Genomic DNA, 22,548 nt, shown 5'->3' with positions numbered 1-22,548 from the left:
ACCCAAAGATTTGGCGCGGCAATGACTGCATGTACTTGAGGCTGGCAGCGTAGGGTTGACAAACAGGTTTCACCTCTGTAGCTGGACTCAGGGGAATCCTGAGTGAAAGCAAGATCTTAAGTATTTCCTAATAGTTCTGGACACGAGTTAAGTGCAGCATGTTTGGCTTCTTAAAGCGGGATGGAATGAAGAGTTTAACGGGACATGTGTGGGATTTGGCAAGGGAAGTAGAGCAACCAGGCAACTGATCAGAAGATCTGCAAGGAAATTACCAGGTTTGGGCACTCCACAACTTACAGAAGTGCCTGCTTGAGACTAACAAAGGGACCTTTCTGGGAGGGGCTGTGATGGACACAGTTTCCAGGAACTGACTGTAGTATTTGCTTCCTTGGGCACAAGAAGAAAACACAGTAATTCATGTGATTACTCTTCTTCTGGGAAACAAAACCCAGCTGTTCTCTTGTAATGACAACACAAATTCCATGTAAGAGGAAAAAGCAGATCTCGTTCTAACTAGGATTTTTCCCTTTGGGATCTTTCTTATATAAGCCCTGCCACAGTCAGTCCTTCACATTGCAGAAGTATTTAAGATGGTTTGCTCTCTTCCCCACCATCCTCAAAAAGCTCAGTTATATTCCTAACTGCAATTCTCTGCCTGACTCTGAAAACTTGCCCACAAAACTCTCAGTGCAAGCACGTAAGATGGATTTGAGACTGGGGAAAAGAGGAGTTAGACACTGCCAAGTCCCAGGACTGCTGGCTTTTGTAAGAAAAAGGAAAATAATCCATAAGGAGAAAGAAAAACCAAAGTGACATTTATGTTGTCATTATTACCTATCAGCCTCGTGAGACACAAAGAACAAGTTGTGTCTTTTAAAGTTAGTTTCAGGCAGGTTGCAGCACAGACTGGGGTGGACTTTTGGAAAGTTTCTTTCCAGTTGTAAAGCCTAGAAACAAGCTGTTAAGATTTTCATGTTGCAGCACACATTTTTTACAGCAAACAGTTCTGGTGACAAACAAATACTTTGTGAATGTGTCAGCTACAGATGAAAAAGATGGGGCCAAGTTGGTGTTGTCAACTTAGAATTATGGCCTGATAACAGCTGAGTAAAGCTCTGCAGCTGCATAGAGCAGCTCTTCCACAACTGAAGAATTACTACATTCAAATGAACATGAAATGGAGGTTAAAAGAGCAACATTTCTAACACTGGAACGGAAACTGGTATTTTGGAGCCTGTTACAGTAGATAACAGATCAATTACGAATGTAATAGCCATGATTTTTAAATGCATGAGAAGAAATAAGACAGCAGTCCATAAAATCTCTTCTCCACTCATGAATAAAGCTCAGTAATATTGAATCCCAACTGTTATCTGAGCAATATTCCATGCCAAGTGCTCTTCAGCTATTTCTGTTTCCACAGAGAGAGAAGAATTTACCTGAAAACTTCAGGTCCCCTTGTTCCTCCTGTGCATTTTTCCATTGGACCCAGTTTTTCCAGGCATTTACCCCATACATATACTTTAGGGTCATCCCAGAAACAGAGCATCCTGCGTAGGAGCCCTGCATCAGATTCCGGGGCTCTACAGAAACTACAGACTTCTTCCGACCCTACAGGCAAACAAACATACCAGAACAAATCAACATTTTATAAGCACTTGGTCTATGGATGCCTAACGTGATCTCTTATCAAAAGACTGTTATGCTGACATGGTAACAAAATCCTACTCTCATGACAGAATTTGAATGGATAGATATGTATTTTTACTACATGGACAAATATTAACTACATTTTACAGACAAGGTGCTCTAAAATACAATTCTTACTGTGATAAATATGCACAGAAATTTATTCTGCTCTAGCTACACAAGCAAAAATTGAGTTTTTCCTGTAGATTATGACAGTACTTAAAAAGACATCTCTTTTGGCATTTTTGGAAACATACAGAAAATGTTCTGCACTAAAAAGAGCATTTATTCTACCTAGTTGTGGGGGGAGAAGGGGAATCTTATATAGCAGAACAAGAAAAAATACACAATGTAGGTAAATTGAATTCTCATTTTCACCCTGGAGCAGTATTTTTTTACTTCTGAGAATAGGCATGCACATGATGATATTACTTCAAGTGGAAAGAACTTGTGTTCCAGAAGTACTTTCTTACCCGTCTTTTTGGCTGTGGGAAGCCATCTCTATGTCTCCGTCTTGCTCGTGAACGTGAATGCAAACCCAGTCCTTTACTGAGAGGGTCAAATGAGTCTGAAGTCAAATCAACACCAAGAAGAGTTTAATTTTATGATGTAAGAGCCCAGGTAGAAGTGTCACTTAGATACTAGCTGACAATCACACCTGTATGTTCAAATAGTGCTTTACCTTTGAACAGTTACGCAATCCATGTACCTTCTGTATAAAGAAAATAAATTCTCAGAAGAGCGTAAAGGCCCCCTCAGACAGTGGGTGTACTTACTCAGGCAAACTTTTATCCTTATGCAACACTCAGATTATATTTAACCTGCCAGAGGGGAGACTGAGATGAGCTCTGAGGCAGAAGCTCTTCCCTGGGAGGGTGCTGAGGCGCTGGCACAGGGTGCCCAGAGAAGCTGTGGCTGCCCCATCCCTGGCAGTGTTCAAGGGCAGGTTGGACACAGGGGCTTGGAGCAACCTGCTCTAGTGGAAGGTGTCCCTGCCCCTGGCAGCAGTTGGAGCTGGAGGAGCTTTAAGGTCCCTTCCAACACAAACCATTCTAGGATTCTATCTAGGGACACAGAAGGGATAAATTCAAAGGAGTCAAGCAAGGCTACCTGCTACTCCTGTCGGAGGCTTTGCAGAACACTGTCCTTAAAGACATCAGTAGTATTTTAAATCCAGTATTTTTTAGTAGGGCTGATATACTACTGCAGCTTTAAATATTCAGTTTTTCTACAGGAAAACTCATACCCTTCGTAAGCAGGCTACTGGTACAATGGTTACTCAGAAAATTTGTGTACTTTTATACAACAATACATTTTTATTCACATTATACTGACCTGATGGAAAATCTGCCTCCAGGTCCTGTTCCACATCACCTTTGGAGAACTGCTTCAATTCTGGATCTGGTTCTGGCAGGGCATTTGATCGTAAGGCATAGTGATTTAACTCATCCTCCCAGCTGTGTGGAGTGGACACTGCTTCTGATTCTAGATCTCCACTGTAAGTGCTGCCTTGGTCTGTAATGACAACGATAAGATATACCATGTGCTATGGGTCAGGGCAGACAAAAAGAGGAGTTTGCAAGAAAAGATACAGCAGGATCAAAATCCATTTACAAAAAAAAAATTAACTGACCTTTCTCAAATATCTTGGGGTCCAGGAAGAGCTCATGCTCAGATGTCTGAGATCCTTCGAGAAAAGAAGAAGATCTGTATCTACAAATGACTGACAGCTTACAGAGCTGATACAAAATACTTTCAACATCAAGAATCTATGTATTAGGTCATAACACTAACACATGTGATGTGTCTTCTCCTCCACTACAGTTCTCCTGCCAGCTTTCTACCTTGGTCATGCTGTTATGGGAGAAACAGAAATGCAGAACACTAACCCATATTTGCTTTTTCAAACATTTCCATCCCTCCCTGTTTGTTATTTGAGTCATTTTAGACAAGTAAGATATTTCATTCATTTCTTTTCAGCTTGTTCCACATTTATTACATAGGACAATCACTGCCTAACACAGCCTAACCTGCATCACCCTCCAAGAATTCACCATAAAAAGCCTGATAGGAAAATATTCTTGTAAAGCAGCTGCTTTGTCTTCTTGATTTTGACTCCTGCTAATGCATGATGGAGATCACTACCTCTAGCAATCTGTTACTGTCAAAAGAAGTACCACTCTACTGAATGCTGACTGATAAACCTTGTGAAATTACAAAAGCTTAGGAAGGTGCAACTATATCCAGCACCTGCAATGGAACTATGGAGGAAGAGTAAATTAATCTTAAAAGAAAATACGTTTTCAAAACAGAGTATTGTACACAGAGGCAAAATCACCTCCAAATACACAGTTCAGCTGAATTCCCAGAAGGCCTCCTCATTTGAGAAAAGTAATCAAAATTGCTAAGACATGGCATGGGCATTATAGTCCTGTCTACGTTGACACTTTACCTGCATGAACACTTTCATTGTGGAAAATAAATGCTGGGAAGATAACAGGACCATTTAACTTGGCATTCACACTTGGGAAGCAGCCAAGACAGGCCCTACATCTATTTCTCTAGCTGTTTTCCATGGAGAGAGGATCTCCATCTCACTACATTTAGTTTCCTTTTTAAAAACACCACATACCACCATGAGAGTGTGTTTTTTCTTTCTCCTCATCTTCTGCAATCATTTCTGCCATCTGAAGGAGATCAGCTTCAAATGGGTTTGTGGGAATCTTTTCCTTGATATCCTGAATAGTTTCAATGATCTTATCAGCATTATCCAGGGTAGTTGGAAAGAGCATGGGAACTGGTACCTATGGAACATGTGGAAAATATTAGATTGATAGATTAGATTGTTGAGATAGCATGTTTGGGGGTGAAGGGAAACAGCAAATACACAAGGAAGGTTCCTCTCATTTAATCTTACACATATTTTAAGACTACTGGATTTAACTTTGAAATCATTCCAGACTGGACAACTTGTTTCATTTCTGCAATAACCCTACCACTTGGTAGTTTTGTATGATGATGATTAATCAAACATGATGTGGTAACGAAAGAAAATGGCTTCAAGGACTCCAAATACCACTTGCATGACTAGTAACAAAACCCAATGACACTGCTCTGTGTCCTGTTCAGAACAAGGAACAACTTCTCTAGTGAACTGAAGTATAACTTACAGGTACTGGCAGCCCAAGTGGAACTGGTGTGTACTGAGTGTAGAGGTGAAGGGGCACTGGCACAAACACTGGTACAGGAACAGGTACCACAATGATCTGGGGTTGAACAACTTCTTCTTCCTCTGTTACACCAAAAACAGAACACAACAAAAATTCTTTAAAGATAGGACACACCAGAGTGTCCACGATAATTGTCTGGACTTCTGCTTGTAACGCAGCGTGCACAGGACCGTGTCCTGGTTCACAGCCATCTTTCACTTCAGCACTGTTGTAACCCCATGCCTTTGGCATGTCACTTAACCATCACACTTCATTCCCCACTGCTAAGATGATCTCAGAATGCTAAAGATGAGTTCAAGCAAATCTCAAGATTCATCACACATGAAGCTTCACGGATTTCAATGAATAGGAAATGTTTTAGAACTGCTACTTGGAAAATACCACCCAACAAACTGAAAACTATTTAAGGTTTTAAAATACATTTTAAAATATTCTCTGTTACACAAATCATGCATTGCTCTCTCAACTGCAATACAGGCTTCTGTTAAACAGGTAGGAGATTAGATACATACCTGTCTGGCATTCTTTGTTTTGTGTGTGGGGTTTGCACGAGGTGGCCTTAGTCTGTGTGATTGGCTTGCACAGCAATGCTTTGTTTTTGAGAAGCCGAGGTGGTTGTGATGATGGCAGCTTTAGGGCATCTGTCTGAGTACTGGCCTGTTGGAAAAACACACGAGGACAGGGTCAGTATTGGTTTGATGGATAACAAAAGATTTTTATTTGCTCTCTTCTGGGGGAGATTCAGCAATTTAAAACTCTCCTTGCTGATAAAAATGATCATTTAAAAACTACTGCAAAACCAGCTTGCTAATGCTGTATTTGGCACTTCCTGGTCCTCACCTCAATTCATTTTAACCAAACAATAGGCTTTTTTTTTTTTAATGTTAACAGTGCAGTGCACAAATCTGCACAAATATTTGGTTTCTGTAGTCAAATATCTCTATACTTTTGACCCTGGAATCTTACTGATGGCAAAGATATAAAGAGTAGTTAAGATACTTCTGATGACTAGAAGTCTGGCTGATACAGATGCCCAAAAACATAGGAAACTGATGTGAAACCACTGATGTGAAAAGAAATAAAAGTGAAATATGAACACAAATGCTGGCAGTATTATTCTCACTTCCTGTTACACAGAGACTGACTGTTCATGCTTGTACTGATTTCATGTCCTGCTAACTGTGATTTTCATTGATGGATTCAAATAACAGCATCTATTTCATTAGGGAAAATTCATACTCTAATCCATAAGTGACACTTCAGCTAAAAGCAGGACAGACAGTCTCCCAGAACCTAAGAGCTACATAATAAAATCCTCATATTTTAAGAGAGTTGCAAGAGGCGCACCACATAACTCAAGGAGCTCAAGAACAGGAACTCCAGTGTTACAGGTAAGTGGTGGCAGTGGTTCCCCACAGCTGTTACCCACTACTAAGGAGTGGAGAAGGAAAGCTAAGCCCCAGCAGCCCATGCTGGTCCCTTTCTCCAATGCTATTGCTCCTGGCATCACATCCCACTTCTGGGCACTGAAGGTGGCCTCGAGTACAGAAGCCACACATGAATTGCTTGAGAACTACAGGCATCTCAAGAGCTACCATTTGACAAGCTTTGTCTTAAAGCTTCTAACCAGTCTGTCAGTGGACACAGAAAGACTTTTGTACTGTACAAGTTCTATCCATTCTTTCAAAAGCACACCTGCAAGCTGGATGCATTCTAAATCCCTATCACAAGCAGGAAAAGCAGTTACAAGTGAAAAATTCTTGGACACTTCACTTGTTATTGACACAATCTGGGCAAAAATGAGAAAAAGAGGCTCTTATAAAACTTACATCTCCTATGATTTTTGCTGTCACTGTAGGGACTGCACCTGTGAAGATAAGAAACCATACAATAGCCTGTGTACATCAAGGACCATAACCCATACTCTGCCAAGGTCAAGGGAAAGAACTCCCACTAAACCTCATTCCCTGGTGTATGTACATAAATCTAAGTCATCATTTAGATAAGGAAGGACAAAACTTTAAGCATCTGCACTGATGTGAAGCAGAATGAAGAAGTGGCTCCTGTTCTCAGTGGAAAAGATCCCTGAGCAAATATCAATGTTCAGGAGTAGAGATTTAAAAATACAGACATGTGCAGCAGTCTTACCCTGTAAAACATTGTTGGAGTTAACTGTAGGCTGGGCAGCAGGGGTGCTTGCAAGGGACACCACATGTGCTATGACAGGGGTTGAGTCCTTTCTCAAAGGAGGGCCTGATGAGGAAGCTGGTGCCGTAGAAAGGTTTGCTGGACAGAATGAGCAGAAGAAAACTAAAATAAGCAATAATTCATAAAAGAGCATTTCTGAAACAACACCCACCCTCCAGATTTATCTCCATATGAGAAAGCCTGATGTATGGGAAGGGAATGTAGGTGTCAAACTGCAGCGTTTCCGTGTAAATAGGAGCTGGTTCCACAAGCAAACTTCAGCTGTTCTCCAGTCACTGGAACATTTCAGAAGTTCACCATAGGATGAAAGTGGCTTTCTCTTTCTAACATTATGTGTATTAGAGGAGCACTCAGGAGACAAGAGGACTGGATGCCTCACTGTGCTTGGTACAGAACAAAAGCAGTACAGGAGACAGTTGAGATCCTGACAATAATGAATGAGGTGAATTCTAGGAGCCTCTCACGGGAATTCTTCAGTTCTTTCCATTTGACAGCACCATTCATTAACACATCACCATGAATCACCACATTTTATCCAACAATACTGTTCTGAGGCACTCCATCACCCCAGAAGTCCCCAGGACAGAGAGATGCCTGGAGACCAGTTTTGCGAAGGCACTGCACTTGCCTCAGCTGAAGCTGTAGGCCCACTTCTGCAGAAGCAGGCCCACCATACATCTTGCTCTCCTTAGTGGCAGCCAAACGTACTGACAAGATCAGGAATGTCACATTGTACAGTTATGGCTTGGAAGTATAAAGTTACTTACATATATTGCTCTTACTCAGGGAAAAGAGCTCCCATGAATGTAAGCAGCAGATATGCACAAAGCTGAGGAGCTGAATATGGCCTGGTGCACGCTACAAACGTTCAGTTAATATTCTTTATTGCTTGTTGGCTACCTTACTGTTGCAGTCACCATCACTCAGTGGGAGATTAGATTATGCCCGTCTTTAGGTATTTAACATGTCTTCAACAGGTTTCAGTACATTTTACCCCATAAAATGGGCCTGTGTTTTATGAAAGTGTTTGAAAAGCAAGTGCTTTTGTTTCTTCTCAAACTCCCAGTAGAAGATACATCTTAAAAAGTTCACTGAATCCAGTTTCCAAATACATTTTCATACCACTATCATGCACACCATAAGACAATGGTATCCCCAGCCTGTTTTACCTGTGTTGTTTGGGGGTGGAGGGTCAGAAACAGTTTGCTGATTACAGAACAACAGAATACAAAGCAGATTGCAAAAGTGCTTGATCTCCCCTTGCCATTTCATGGACTCACTGAGTTTACCTTGTCTCTTACAACCGTCACACTTTGCCATCTAGGAAAAAAGTGAGGGAGAAATTAAATACACTTGTAAATAGCAACAAAGTGTATAAAAACCCCTTTGCACCCTGCTCAGCAAATACAGTGTGAAGAAATCTGTAAGGGTGCATCATTTTTGCAAGGTAACACAGAGCAGCAGAACATTCAGTATCTATCTCCCCACAACCTGTATTAGGTTTTCTCTATATAGAAAACTGGTCCTCAGAAGTTAGGAAGGATCTACTCATCTCTCACGTACATGCAACATATTCCCATGGACACAGAACTCAACTACAGGTAGTTTGCATAGTTCCTGATGTACAAATGTTCTTTCACTGACACATTTATATTCTAGAGGTTGCTATTTGAGAATATTGCTTACCTGGTAAAACAAAACTGTGAATTTAGACATGCACTCCTCAGAGCAAAATTCCTCCATTTTCCCCCCAAAGAGATTCTGCACCAGTTTAGGGGAAACCTGTAAACAGTAACTGCACATTTTACAGTGGTTTCCCCAGCGCTTAGCCAAGTCATGTTTATAGAGCAGCTTACAACCTAAAAGAAGAGAAAATAGCAAAAACCAAAAACATCCTTTAGTATCAAAATGATATTTGCTCAGCAACGCTACTTCTTGTGTTTAGTTATGTCTGTAATAATGTTGAAACATTAAAATACATAGTGTGGACAAAGTTCTGTCTTTCTAAACCTAAAACATCCCCACTTTTCTAACCTAAAAAGATTAGGTTTCTCTTATCACCAGTAATTTTAAGACAAAACACTTCTGACTTGATTTGTGTGAGACACAGTGCTGCCCTTCCTTACCTTCACTGCAGAACGCTTTGTCTACGCCTGAGAATCGCACCGTCTCCTTGATAATCTTCTCAATTTTGCAGTATTCACACATTGCCATCACACTGCTCCTCTTCTTATATTCGTCACAGCAGGTCTTCCCACAGAACTGGAACATTTTACCCTGCAACACAGCCAGAATGTTTTGGCTTTAATGTTTCCATGTTTCACATCCCAAATCATACATTTTAATTGTTAATAAAAACTCAGAAGCACATTCATGCCCTTGGAAATCAACAGCAGACAGCAAATAAGCCTCCTAATTTAGCTTTTTAACAAATACAGCACAATTTTCTGCAGAAACCCTTCAGCAACGTGCTCTGGCATTAAAAGGATCATCTCTGGGACCAAAAATCAGGAATGTGCTTGCCTAGACAGGCAGTCGTAAGGTTTGGGGTATTTTTGGAGGTTTTCTTTTCCTGTATGTAAGATCAAAGAACTAGTATCAGTATTAATTTTGATAATGGCTAAATGATATCAAAATCAGTTCCAAATTCCTCCATAGCAGGTCTCAGTAAGTGACAGAGCAGTACTGACAGGCCATTGCATATAAGCTACAATTTCTTGGGTTTCTGTTCAGAAATACGAGCTTGAAAAGCCCTAATTTTCATTACCTTGTAGTCAAGCAGTTCTGGTTTGGTTGCAAACAATCTGTTACAGTGCTGACACCTGAGTTTTACAACAGGGCGGGCAAAAGTGACTTGCTGGGACTGGGCAGCCAGCCTCTGTAGACCAGCTGCAGCTGAACTGCTCATGGAGCTGGGGGACACAGTCGAGGTGGTTCCACCTGCAGATACCATCGCCCCTGAGGGAATGCTTACAATGACTTGACCTTGTGACAGAGGTACCACTGAGGAGTTCATTCCTGCAGGCTTGTTGAACAGATTCTGCGGGAAAACACATTGAGGAATCGACCTTATTTTGCAGTATTACAGATTTCACCCAGCATCCCAAATATTTCCACCATCAATTCATTATTCTGTTACTTCAGCTAAGAAGAAATCCTAAATGTCATACCTGAAAAGCTGCTACACAACTGTAGCTGCAAAAATTGCGTATGCTCCCATCAGACATAGCTAAGTGATACTGGGGGTGTGATGAGGTTTTACAGCTGTTGCATTGAACTTGAACACCTGAGGGTGAAACAAAAAGTGATTTATGCAACATCAAGTTGTAGTGCAGGTAATTTTGCACTGTGCATACAAGAACAGAGAATTCAAATGACAAGCCAAGGTACATACAGAAGCTCAAGATGAAGTTTCTACAGAAGCAGACACTGCAGCTGCAGTACCTGTTGCTTGCCAGATCCTTTAATTAATCTCCCAGTATCCCTAGGATGTTAGTAAGCATTTTTCCATTTTACAAGAAAAATAGCTGAGAATATGTTTGCCTAGCTCAATGCAACATTAGGCAGAGGTAACTAAGCTGATCACCCTTGAGAACAGTCACAGCAGGGATATGGCATACATCCACAGGAGTAGATTTGTCTAGCTGGGAAACCTACCAGCTGCATTTGCAAGACAAGAAAATAGATTAAGGTTTATTGTCATGTTAAACTCTCTAAAAACAAAGCTGAAATAGCTGTACCATCACTGTTAGGTTTACTTGTAGCCAAAAGTCCTTAAGATCCCACCTCAGCACCTCCCCTTAAAACACAAAGCCACTTCCCACCCTCCTAAAAAAAGAGTATCAGCCTTAACTTCCAACACAAATTAGTTTGAGCTATGTGAAAGTATGCTTCTAAAGAAGTGAGAAGATAAACTTACCTGCAGAAGTAACCATTTTTACTCTATATGCTGACAAGCAGTTAACAGAGCAAAACAGTTCCGTTTTTCCCAAGTTATTTGTGCTCTCGATCATCTCGGCTGAAGATCTCAAAGCCTTACACAGTGTGCAAGGTGTAATTTTAGCTGACTTCTGTGGAAACACGAAAATTGGTCATTCTTTTGGAACTTAAGTGCCTTCATTAACCTGGAAATAAATCACTGACATGTAAAATACGTATAAAAGTGACTGCCAGTGCACCTGAAACAGCACTTACTTTACAGATGTATGATTTATGATGCAGGTAATATTTGAGTTCTCTGGTAAGCTTGATATAGTCATACTTTGACCACCTGACATTTGGGCGCTCTCTCTTTTAGGTAAATGCTACCTTTGCAGGCCACTTCAAACAGTACCCTAGCTGCCAGGGCAAAGCTTCCAAGCACAAACGCCACTATATGTTGTAACAGCACATAGCAAGCACCTTGTATCAGATGACTTCAAACATCTTTGCTGAGCAGTAACATTCTGCTTCTGATTTTTGATACATTAGCTATGCATGTAAGCAGTGTTCCCATCTAACAGATAAGAAAACAAGAAACAGAAAGAAGTGGGTTCCCTGAAGATTATCTGGTAGCAAACTGGGAAAGAGATATGTAACACCCACAAACCCCCAGAAATTACCAGAATGTATCTAACAAGTGAGTTGAGAGATGTTTAAAATTCAATTAAAAATAGATTACACTTAACTTCGTAAACTCTGAACATATTGTATTTTCAGGAAGACTAACTTATATGCGGTTTTGATGTGAGATGCAAAAGTAGCATGGAATCCCTCCCCTTTCCAGCTTAGGTAATTTAATTTCCATATTCATTTCAGAGGACAATTAATGCTGTAGGTAATTTTTCAGATTAAATACTTTTACCAGATTATTTTTTTTTAATTCATTAGGCCTTTCTTGGCGTAAATAATGGGGGAGCAGGGTCAAGTCACAAAATGAAGTTTCACTATCTTCTCAGAGGGCAATTTTTCCTGAAGCAATTGCATTAAAATAAGTCAGTCAAAACTAATCGAGCTATTATAAGAAATTAAGGTTCTCACAACTTCTCAGCTCTTTAAGAGGCTCCATTATAATGAAAATTAAATGTTAAGTTTTAAAATTAAAATCAAAATCATCAGTGAATTATTACTTTTCCTCTCCACTTAATTCAAATGCTACAATTTAGTAGAGAACGTTCAATCAGGGAGCACCTCAAAGGCTGAGAGCAGTCACAGTGGACTGCTGCTGAGTGGGCCCAGTGTGTCTTCTCTCACACTGGAACACTCTGGTAGTCGGTTCAGTGGTAAGGGAAACAGTGCAACACGTTTGGGCAAAGATTAACCAGTGAATGGCAAAAGGAGTCAGACCTAGATAGTAACCAAAATAATCAACTAATAAATTGGGTATTTCTTAGACCACCCAAAATCTAATCAAAGACATATTTTTAATGTTCTATCAATATATACCTGCTTGTACGCTGTCACACATGTTGAACTGCAGAACTTCTTTGACTGTCCCTCTATCTGAAGCACGTGACATTGGCCAGAGCCACTGTAGCAGTATCCTCCACAGTTCTCACAGCAGTTCATGGTCAAGTTGTTGGCTGAGCGGAACTTGGAGAAGCAGGCATCACTGCAGAGCTTGTGTACAACGTTCTGGTAATTCACTTCGTGTCTAATCTGGAAGAAAAGAAAGAATATGCAACGAGGATGGAGAGAATATGTATGTTCACCTCTGAGATAGCAAGTTGTCCTGATCTAAAGGAAATTAAACCAAAAAAGTTTGCAATTACCACTGCATTCTTCTGGCACATGCTGCACTTGGTTGAAATGCTGTTAGTGCGAATAGTAACAACAGGTTTCCTTTTCAGTTCGTATGTAGAAAGACATGACTGGCTGCAGAAATCCTTACTGGAGTTTGTATTGTCAAACTGGGCAGTGATTACATCCTTTGGATTTAGAATGTCTCTGTGGATAAAAAGAAAAAGAAACAGATAAAGAATTAGGGTTGGCTTCATGTCAACTTACTGTCCTTTTTCTGCAGACTAAACATTCTCTAGAAGAAGGTGGATTCATTTAATTTAAAGCTTTCTTTTTGCTGAGCTAAGTACCTGACTTCATTTTTCTTTGCCTATTAGGAAAATAGCTACGAAGTACAATTCTCAAGTAGGTATTCTGTGAACCACTTTGCACCTGGACTTAGGAGTGGCCTATAAATACATCAAACTGTGTCATTAAATCTTTTCAAAAGGAACTGGGAAAAGGGAACTGTTTTTTACAGTTCCTACTAAAAAAAAAATAAATTAGAAAGCAGGATGGGTGGAATAATCCCCTTTATCAATGAAAATACCAATCACAGTGGGGTAGGGACAAAAAAAGTCACAATTTCTAATCACCATGTAGTTGAGTCCAAAACGGTCCAACTCGTATTGCAACTTTCCATCTCTTATCTCCCATTTACAGTTTTGTTTGTTGCCAGATTTAACAAACTGAACTTTCTCCTTATTTTTGTCTCATCTGGAGCAGTCACTCACAGAGAAGTTTCAAATTACTACTACAACAAATTAAAGCCCCGTCCTACTTTGAGCAGCTTGAGCAGGTTTTCTTGGTAGAAGCTGGTGGGCGAGAAGCTGGAACAGTGTATCCAGTGAGGCACAGTGTGGAGCAGAAGAGCTGGGTAGAGCCTTTCCTCTGGTATGCGGTTTGCCCCTTCTGCAGGATTTTTTTACAGCCAGAACAGGAAACCCGAACAGCTGTGCCTGGAACTGAAGGAAGCATTTTACTCATGCCAGAGGATGCCACAGCAGGCTGGAAACCTGATGACAGCTGTGGAGCTAAAAGGAACAAAAACACACAGAGAAAACACAGGGTAACTGTTAAGAGATGGATTAAAACATAACTCACTTGTGTGCAGGGGGCAAGCACAAAGCTTATGATTTCACGTGGGTTGTCAGGGTCTAGGGGAGAATTAAATAGCAGATGAATTCTCCATAATTACATGCTCTGTGCTGGTTTTCTGCACAGTAAATTGTTTCAACTACTCTTAAGACTGAGGAACACACTTTTAACATCCCTTTCGCAATCAATTGTCCTATGCTTCGAATACAACTGTTTTATAATCTCTGAATTTCATTGTTTCTAAAACAAACTACTTCTTTTTTCCTACTGGGGTAAGACATAGCAAATGAAATCCAGAATAACGTGCAAGGCTATTTGCATAGGTGACATATTTTACAGATTTAAATGAAGTTAGTCTTGGCTATTCCTTACCAAGAGGACTGCCACTGACTGAAAATACGGCACTGATTTTCAGCTCCCCTTCCTGAGATTTTGGCTGTTGGCTGTACTCCTAGAACAAAAGGAAAGGAAAAGGAGAACAAATACACACATGTAATAACAGGTTACATGATTTCCATTCTTTCATAACGCTGTATTGAATCATAAGGACGAGTGAGTCCCCTAAGCCTGCTCCAAAGGCCAGGCTTACAGATGTTGCTATATGAGAGCTACACACAGAACCTGCCCAGAGGTTCACAGCAAACTACAACCCAGGGTGTCATGTGGAAACAGAATGGTGCAGTCCCCTTGCCAGCCATATGCCAAGACACCTCAGAATTCACCCAGACAAAAGCTTAAGGGAATCCTCTGCTTTCCACTCACACAAACTTCCCATCCAGAAGTGTTTTGCAGTCCTTGCTCCTATCCTGTGAAACAAACTTTGACTTCACATTAATAGATGATAATAATGAACTAGAGACTGGGACCTAGATGGTGAGATGCATTTGGTTCTCAACCATGAGTTAAGTACCTCGGAGTAGCCTAAGGTGAAGCTTCTCAGCAGACCAAAGCTGGCACCACTAGAGCTAGACCATCACAGTTCATGCTCTGACTGGCTTCAGTGAGAGGGGGATAACCTTACACTTCCTGCCGGATGAGAAAATCCCTGCAGGCAGCCGCTTGTGGAGTAGCTGACATACTATAAATTACTAGCTTACTCTACAGCAGCTATTCATACTTTGACACCATGCTTCATGCTCTCCCTAGAAATCTGAACCATAAAGCAGCTTGTAACACTCTGCATGTAAATCTTAAGAGGCTGAAAAGCATAATCTCTTGGAATTCTAGAGATGGTAAGATTTAACCTACTTACAGTCATCTGAGAGTACTGAAGCATGATGTCATGTTATGACTGAGCTCAGTTCACAGTTGCTGTCTGGCTGCAAGGTAAGCCAATTCAAAATCACTGAGCAAAGGTAAGCTTTCAGTTCTCAGTGGCACTGAGCTGCTCCCTCAGCTTAAGCCATCTCCTAAAATCACAAACTACCATCCATGTAATACATGCTTAACACTTCTCTAACTTCTATGGGAAAATGAAGTGTTTCTATACTAAGGCTACCAAACTATTTCTCAACAGGTTTCCCAGGAGAACAGCAATGGCATTCATTCATCACCAGACTGAAACAATCAAAGCTCAAGTAAGAGAAGCTTTTAAGCTGTGTATGCACGTGCCGTGATGATGGGGTTTAAAACACCATTTTTTTAATAGAACAATTAAAAAACTAGTTATTTGCAGACATACGGGTTTTTAAGCATTTTAACTGCAGTTTTATCCTTAGTCAATAAGAGGCAAATCCTGACATCAACTGTGCATGATCGAGCATAGTATCACAGCAGTGTAAAGGTGTTGAAAGCCAAGAACCTTCAGTTCCAACTATCGGTTACAGCAAGAAATGCTCTTCTCCTTCAGCATGGATGAAAAAAAACACCCCACCCCCCCCATTAATTCCAATCTAAAGCAAAACAAAATGAACCTTCATCAGTTCTCATACTTCTCCAGTATCAAGCAGAGTTGATGATTACAGGATTTTACTCCAGGAATTAGTATTTTGGACAATACAGTATTTGATATTGTCCGTCTAAACCACGACAGATATTTAAATCCTTCAAGTCTTCACTTTTACTTATTAGCATGATCTTTGATAACCACAGACATCTTGCATTGTATTCCCCACAAGTCCACACAACAGATGCCATCCTGGGAGGACAAAGAATAGAGATTTAACCAACCTACACGTGGTTTGACATTATATACGCTTAAGCAAAAACAAAATCAATCTCATGGACACTGAACAAATCAGAAGGGCAGGGAAATCTGAATAGTTTCAAACACTTTGTTTGCTTCTTTATTTTATTAAACCAAGAGTATCATGGGAAAAGAAGAAAAAAATATTGGGAAGACAGGCCCAGGGAGAAGAGGAGGTTTAGCAGAAGTACAAAGCCTGATGCTAGAAAAACTAACGCCTGCACAAGAACACCAGCACTCTCGTGTCGATGCAAGTGGGATGTTCTTGGAAGTTCTGCACACCTTTAACTCCATGTAAAGTTTGGCACGTAACCCAAATGTTAGCAGTGAGGAGACAGGAATTGCAACACAGATCATTTCCCTGGTGTCACACAGCAAACCAGTGGCAAAGAGACCAGTTAGAGCTCAGCAATCCTCGCCCCAGCACCACTCAATTCATAGGCCGGACTTTCTCCGCTTTGCCATTATTGGACTTTTACCTATATCATCATAAAAAATGTCAGTCTCAAACGAGAAACTCACTTAAACACATACTTAAACTGACTTCACTGACCTATACATATTGAAATGCTTTGCTAAGGTAAGACCTGTAAGGGTTAACTTACAACAAGAACAAACAACGAACCTTTAAGAGGGACGTAGCAGCAACGTGTAGTTTCAACTACACATCTCTCTGACTACTCACAAACTGTTCAGTGAAACACGATTTGTGTTTTACTTCCTAGTGAGACCAAGTTGAGATAAAGTGTCGATATTGCCACAGATTCAATAATGAAAGTTCTAAAGCACTTTGCTTTCTCCCTAACTGAAAAGCAAAATATTTTCAGTGACATGGTAATATGACATCAAAAAGTTGGGGGTTTGGGTTTCATGGTAGTTTAAGAGGGAAAAATCCTTCTACTAAACTAGTTAAATTTCGGTCAACAAACCAAATAAATGGCTGAATTTACATCCAGCTTATGCGGTCAGTTCTCAGACCAAAATGAGAAATGCAATGGGAAACTTACCTCGGAATTATCAGGTTCATCTTTAATTTTGTCTAATAGTCCCTGCTGTGGGGCCATAGCTTTATCATATTCGTCATCCAAAGGCTCCTCCTTAATTCTAATATTTGGTGCAAAGGAATTCCCCAGCTCTTGTCCAATAGATTCCTTACTAGAAAATAGGTAGCTAGACTCCTGAAACAATAATATGAAAAAGAATTCACCCTCCTGCAACTGCCATTAGGAGTTGGGCTGCTACCAAGGGGAGTTTCTGTTGCAGACCAAGAGAAATGGGTCCTGCCACTGGAAGGTAGGAGACACGACGGGCAGCAAGCTGCTGCCTCTACCTCCCTGCAGCACCCTCTGTCATCCCACCCCCAATCCTTTTCACTCCTCTGGACAAAGCAGAAGCCACCCAGCTCTTTAAGTTGGTTGTCAGTAAGGGCATTCGGTCGTTTGGGCAGTGTCTCCTGTTGATAAGAGCTGTTCCCTGTCTCATCTGGAAAAAAGGCAGCAGGTCAGATGGATGCATCCAGGTCTAGATTCGGCTCACCAGTCAGTCAGACCATGCTGAACATGAAAGTGGCTACCAAAAGAATCCTCAATCCAAAGAGAGGGTCAGCAAACTTTTACAATATTATATGCACGCTTAAGTAGCAAAGATGTCTAAGAGTCAGAAGATCAGTTTTCTTGATACTCAAAATTTACACTCAAATACAAAATACGTATTTTGAATTATTCCAGTATATTGCTGCACTTGCAAAAGTGGTTGAAAGATCTATAGCTTACCCTGAAGTTAGTTTCTGGAGTTTGTGGCGCTAACTGCGTCCGTAATGTTTCTTCTACTTGATTATGAACTGAGGAAAACATATACATTAAATATAAATGAATACAGATTCCAATGCATTTCCTTTAAAGCTATCTAGAGTCTCATGCTGATCCCCAACCCCATAGTCTGACAGCACCTCAGAAGTATTAAACTACTTCCTTTCTCCTCCCTGGAAATAAGATGGTATTCCTTAAAGAGAATTGACATTTTATTATTATTCTATTGGGTCATTATTTCCCCATTCCAGAAAAATGGCTGTGATATTCTGAGCTAAATTGTTCCTTCAGAACCTTCTGCATCCCTGTGGGTTCTGAACTCTCCTGTGCTTCAACATTTAAATCAGAGAATATCTTTCAGAGCAACAACTTTCAACCTTTTCTTTCCTGTTCTACTCTTTTTTTGCCTTTGCCTTCTTTCCCAGGAAACAGTGGCTTATGCTTTTTTAGCACAAAAATTCCGGATTTGCCTGGATCCTGCCTAAGAGCACTAACTATTGCTCTTTCAATTACTGACTGCTCCACCTGAGGCTGCACAGCTTTCAGCCACAACCTTGTAACTGCAGGTATTTACAATTTTCTCAAATACATCTTTTGCACAGAATATTCTTCACTTGATTTCTACCTGAAGGTAAAAGTAATGAGACATCTTTAACTCTTCTTTATTTTAAAAACATCTGTATCGCTTCTCTATCATTTGTGCCACCTGGAAGCACTGATTCTAAGATGCTGTTGCTAGACATACAAAGTTGAATACCAGAATTTTAAGCTGTGAATCTGAACAAGTAGCCGGGAGGCTCTCACTTGTTGACCAACCCTCACTCCACACAGTCTTCTGAATACAGTTAAATCACACATTCCAGCCTGGTTATTCCTAACTCCTTCATTCACTCTCCTACTGTAACTTTCAGAGCTTGGGAAGTCAAAACCAAGTGTGTGGGCAGCAAGACTACTGGTGACTGTCAGGCTCCCTCAAATGAGAAACAGATCACAGGCATCTCTGGTTCTCTCCATGTTGGCTGGACAAAGTCCAAGACACAAGCATCTGAGGCAGAAGGAGAGCACTCTCCCAGGAAAAGCAGATCTGAAGCTACTCTCTGGCTGACTTCCTGCAGACACTAACACATTTCTAGCAAGCCTTTCTGTGCTGCTACTATCAAATGCACACTGCTTTAAATATGTACACATTAATGAAGAATCGATACTTTGCTCCAAAAAATCTTTCCCAGCTATCAATTTAAACTAAACTTCATCATCTTTTCTTTTAAGGAGTTCCAAGGTCTGTAAAACACAGTGAGGACAAAACAAAAAGGAAGCTTGAATTGTCACCCAGCTTGGTTTAGAAAACCACAGCAACGAAGGATATGTTGAGGCTTTGAAACAAGCTGTGGAAGATGAGACCCCCCTAATGCTGCCAGGCCCTTCTGCAACTCGTGGTTCTGCTCCAGAGTTCACCGTGGTTTAGGGTTCTTTATAAAATCCTTCCCTACATATAGCACATTCTCTTCAACAAGATGGTGTTTTTAATAACTAGCCCTATTGCTGATTTCTGTCTAGTTCTTTCTTCCTCTTTGCCGGGTAGCCAGGCCTACGATGCCAACAGTTACCTGCTTTGTCAAGAAAACTGCTTTTCAATCTAGAATCCATATCTTTTGGGATTTTTTCCAACCGTTTTTCACGTTCTTGAAAATGTCCTTCTCTGTTCTTGTCCTTTGCTGAAAAAGTCTCTTTGCCATTATCTCTTGTTATGCTAAAATCTTTTCGAATTGATTTAAATACAGGGCCCTGCTCAAATGGTGAAGTGAGATCCTTTTGGATTGCATTCTGAATCTGAATTTCTTTTTCACTGTCCAAGTCATGATCTGTAACTCTCTTGCCCTCTTCCAAATGGTCTTCATCATGAATCGCTTTGTCTTTTGGAGTGAAATTCTGATCATCTTCGTTGTCACTCCCCACAACAGGTATGCCTGCAAGATCCCCAGAGTTCAGGAAGTAATCATCATCATCATCATCATCCAGCAGTGAGTTTTCAGATCCTGTTCGATTCTGTATTCCATAAGATATGGTGTCGAGGGCAGGTGTCAGGTTGTGGTCAGTGTCCTCCGACATTTCTGCATCCAAAATTTCACCACCTAGGGAGAAAAACCCCATAAACAGTCAGAAAATTCACCAACTTTACATGTAACAAAGGACGAGGGAAAGTGTCCTTTGCTAATCTGTCTGATGCTGCAATTCCTTGAATACTCTAAACCTTCTTGGGCCAACATTACTGGTAAAACATTGCTGACATAAGGAACAGTTCCGTCCCACTCACCACATAGTGAAGCAGAAGCTGAACTGAGTAAAACTAACACAAAAACCCATTAAATTCATCTCATCTGTAACACTTGTGGAGAAGGCAATGCAGGGAGGGAATGAGTAGCAAGGGCACAGAGAAGGGCAAGACAGTCTTTTTCAGCAGCAATGATACTTGTAAGAAATGTTTTGTGAAACTGTGGCCTTATATAGATAAATAAAGATACTTACATTTTTCTGTAATATCAAATACCGCATCAGATTTATCTTCAAACTGTAAAAAGGAAAGCACTGTATCATTATCTTGGTCAGCTGCCATGGACTTTGCTAAAAAGTACCCGATCAAAACCAAAACCAACAAGAAGGGTCACAATTCCTCCTCCTTCCTGTCTCATCCCAAGCAAAGTTCTACGGATTAAGGCTGTCACATCACTGAGAAGTCACATTTACCCTAACAGGTTCACAAGTACATAGAAAAAGCACACAATGACAATTCAGAGTTAGTGTTGCTTCCCAGAGAAGGTGGAGGAGAGCGGGGAGGGAAGGACGCATCAAGATTTGCACTTCTATGTAAGATACCTGTACCAGGTCAGGATCACAGATTCTTTGATGCTCTATGAGCCTTCACTTCCTCTGAACATTATAAATGGCAAAACAGCTGCATATCCAGCTGCCACTGACATGGGCTGCACAAATCCAAAGGTTTCACCTCTCTACCAGGGAACGTCTCCTTTGCAGGAACAGTGAAATGGAATGGTTAACTTCCTGACAGTAACAAGACAATGAGTGTCACTGGGAGCGTAACTGAAGAACAACTCAGCTGACAGTGCTGAGTGTGGTGCAAAACATCCATTTACATTAAATATTCTCTGCCAGACATTAAAATTGATGGCATGCTGCAGTGCTGTCTGAAGAACTACGAGCACTCGGCATAATTAAAGTTTCCTTTAGAATGTCCAACTCATTGGCATCCTTCCCTTCTGCCTAAAAGATAACAGCAATTCATCAAAGTCATCTCTCCTTTCTCTACGTCTCCAGCCCAACACTTTCTTTTCTGGTAGATCCTGCTCACACTTCAATTCTTAAGCCATCTTAAGGAAAGTAATGGGATTTGGTAGCAAAGGGATGATCTCTAATTTCATTTAACTCAAGTCATTTAGCTGGTAAGCCCGATGTTCTATAGAACTGTGATGGGAACTATCATTTTGGTAGCAGCCAGCTCTGGGAAAGGATGACAACATATTTTCCTAGGGTTCATCTGACAGCAAAAAGCCCATCAGTCTCCTTCTACTATCACTTCCAGGTCTTCAAGAGGAGTTAGCTGCTTCAGCTTAATATGACACACATGGAATAGTGAGAATCTGTCCAGCACTGTGAAGATCAAGCCACTTTGATACTTCACCAGAACTTTCCAGCTTCTCTGAGCAGACAGTTGAGGCTGAAAAAGTGAAATACGGAACCAAAAGGAAAAAAGAAAGTTACACATTTCCACAAGGCTGATGCAAGTCAATTTGTGGTAATTATCTAGAGGGAGAGAGTAAGGAAACACCTTTCAGGAAGGTTTGCAAGGCCTGAGTCCTGCTACCACTATAACAACCCTTGGAGTGTCTCCAGAGATGCAAGTTTAATGTTGACCTGGAAGTCTAGTTGTAGCCAACCAAGTTTACACTAGTGTAAAATGAATCCCCATAAATACTGGATATACTTAATGCTAACACCTGAGGACACACACTGCGGTGGTGTACTGGTTTTGTAGAACAGAAAGAGGAACTTGTTGCCATTTGGTAGAATATCAGCATACAAAGCCCTGGAGAGGCAAAACCAAGATAGCCTGGGTCCTGTTCTCTACACTGACCTCCCTCGATGCTCTTCTTGCTTCCTGTTGGTAATGCTCTTTCTTCTCCAAAAAAGTCTCAGACAGTTTGTAGGTCAGGCAAGAGGAGTTTTCAGCTGAGATGAAGCATTAGCTCATCCTTTTCTTGAAGTAGGTTTATATCAAAGTAGTTCTTTAACTCTTTTGAGATCCAGAGTACCTGCGGAAAAGTATTCCAGGTTCTGCCACAATCCTGGTTACCTGACAGATCCAAGCCCTGGGTATTCCTCCTCCTCTGGAAATAACAGATCTTTCACTAATCGGTGACAACACCAGAAATGCAGTTATTAGGAAAAGAATACATTCTGCAGTCTGGACCTCTCTGTTTCATTTGAAATCAGCACAAGGGGCCACCTGCAAGAGTGCATTAGGGACTACCAGAAATATTTTGGACAAGTTGGAAAA

At 40.8% G+C, this 22,548-nt stretch overlaps 1 protein-coding gene across 1 annotated transcript in view; it reads right to left on the bottom strand.

Annotated features, from left to right (window-relative positions):
• ZMYM4 (zinc finger, MYM-type 4) overlaps positions 1-20,538 on the bottom strand; it is a 26,617-nt gene extending 6,079 nt beyond the window's left edge. Inside the window, exons 1-23 of the mRNA XM_010015290.1 lie at positions 20,502-20,538; positions 19,583-20,107; positions 17,940-18,007; positions 17,175-17,345; positions 14,355-14,433; positions 13,666-13,918; positions 12,878-13,052; positions 12,552-12,764; positions 11,047-11,197; positions 10,298-10,413; positions 9,895-10,167; positions 9,254-9,404; positions 8,814-8,986; positions 8,297-8,447; positions 7,068-7,205; positions 6,749-6,786; positions 5,432-5,576; positions 4,860-4,981; positions 4,322-4,493; positions 3,323-3,376; positions 3,025-3,204; positions 2,163-2,257; positions 1,440-1,611 (exon numbers count right to left, since the gene is read on the bottom strand). Of these exons, the coding sequence (XP_010013592.1) occupies positions 1,440-1,611; positions 2,163-2,257; positions 3,025-3,204; positions 3,323-3,376; positions 4,322-4,493; positions 4,860-4,981; positions 5,432-5,576; positions 6,749-6,786; positions 7,068-7,205; positions 8,297-8,447; positions 8,814-8,986; positions 9,254-9,404; positions 9,895-10,167; positions 10,298-10,413; positions 11,047-11,197; positions 12,552-12,764; positions 12,878-13,052; positions 13,666-13,918; positions 14,355-14,433; positions 17,175-17,345; positions 17,940-18,007; positions 19,583-20,084 (3,592 nt within the window). The 5' untranslated portion in view covers positions 20,085-20,107; positions 20,502-20,538. The remainder of the gene's footprint in view (positions 1-1,439; positions 1,612-2,162; positions 2,258-3,024; positions 3,205-3,322; positions 3,377-4,321; positions 4,494-4,859; positions 4,982-5,431; positions 5,577-6,748; positions 6,787-7,067; positions 7,206-8,296; positions 8,448-8,813; positions 8,987-9,253; positions 9,405-9,894; positions 10,168-10,297; positions 10,414-11,046; positions 11,198-12,551; positions 12,765-12,877; positions 13,053-13,665; positions 13,919-14,354; positions 14,434-17,174; positions 17,346-17,939; positions 18,008-19,582; positions 20,108-20,501) is intronic.
• Between the last annotated feature and the right edge of the window lie 2,010 nt (positions 20,539-22,548).

The sequence above is a fragment of the Nestor notabilis genome, unplaced genomic scaffold, assembly GCF_000696875.1.
Source record: "Nestor notabilis isolate BGI_N333 unplaced genomic scaffold, ASM69687v1 scaffold26805, whole genome shotgun sequence".
Taxonomy (NCBI): Eukaryota; Metazoa; Chordata; class Aves; order Psittaciformes; family Psittacidae; genus Nestor; species Nestor notabilis.
Note: the sequence above shows the minus strand (reverse complement) of the source record. Positions and strands in the feature narration are given on the sequence as shown.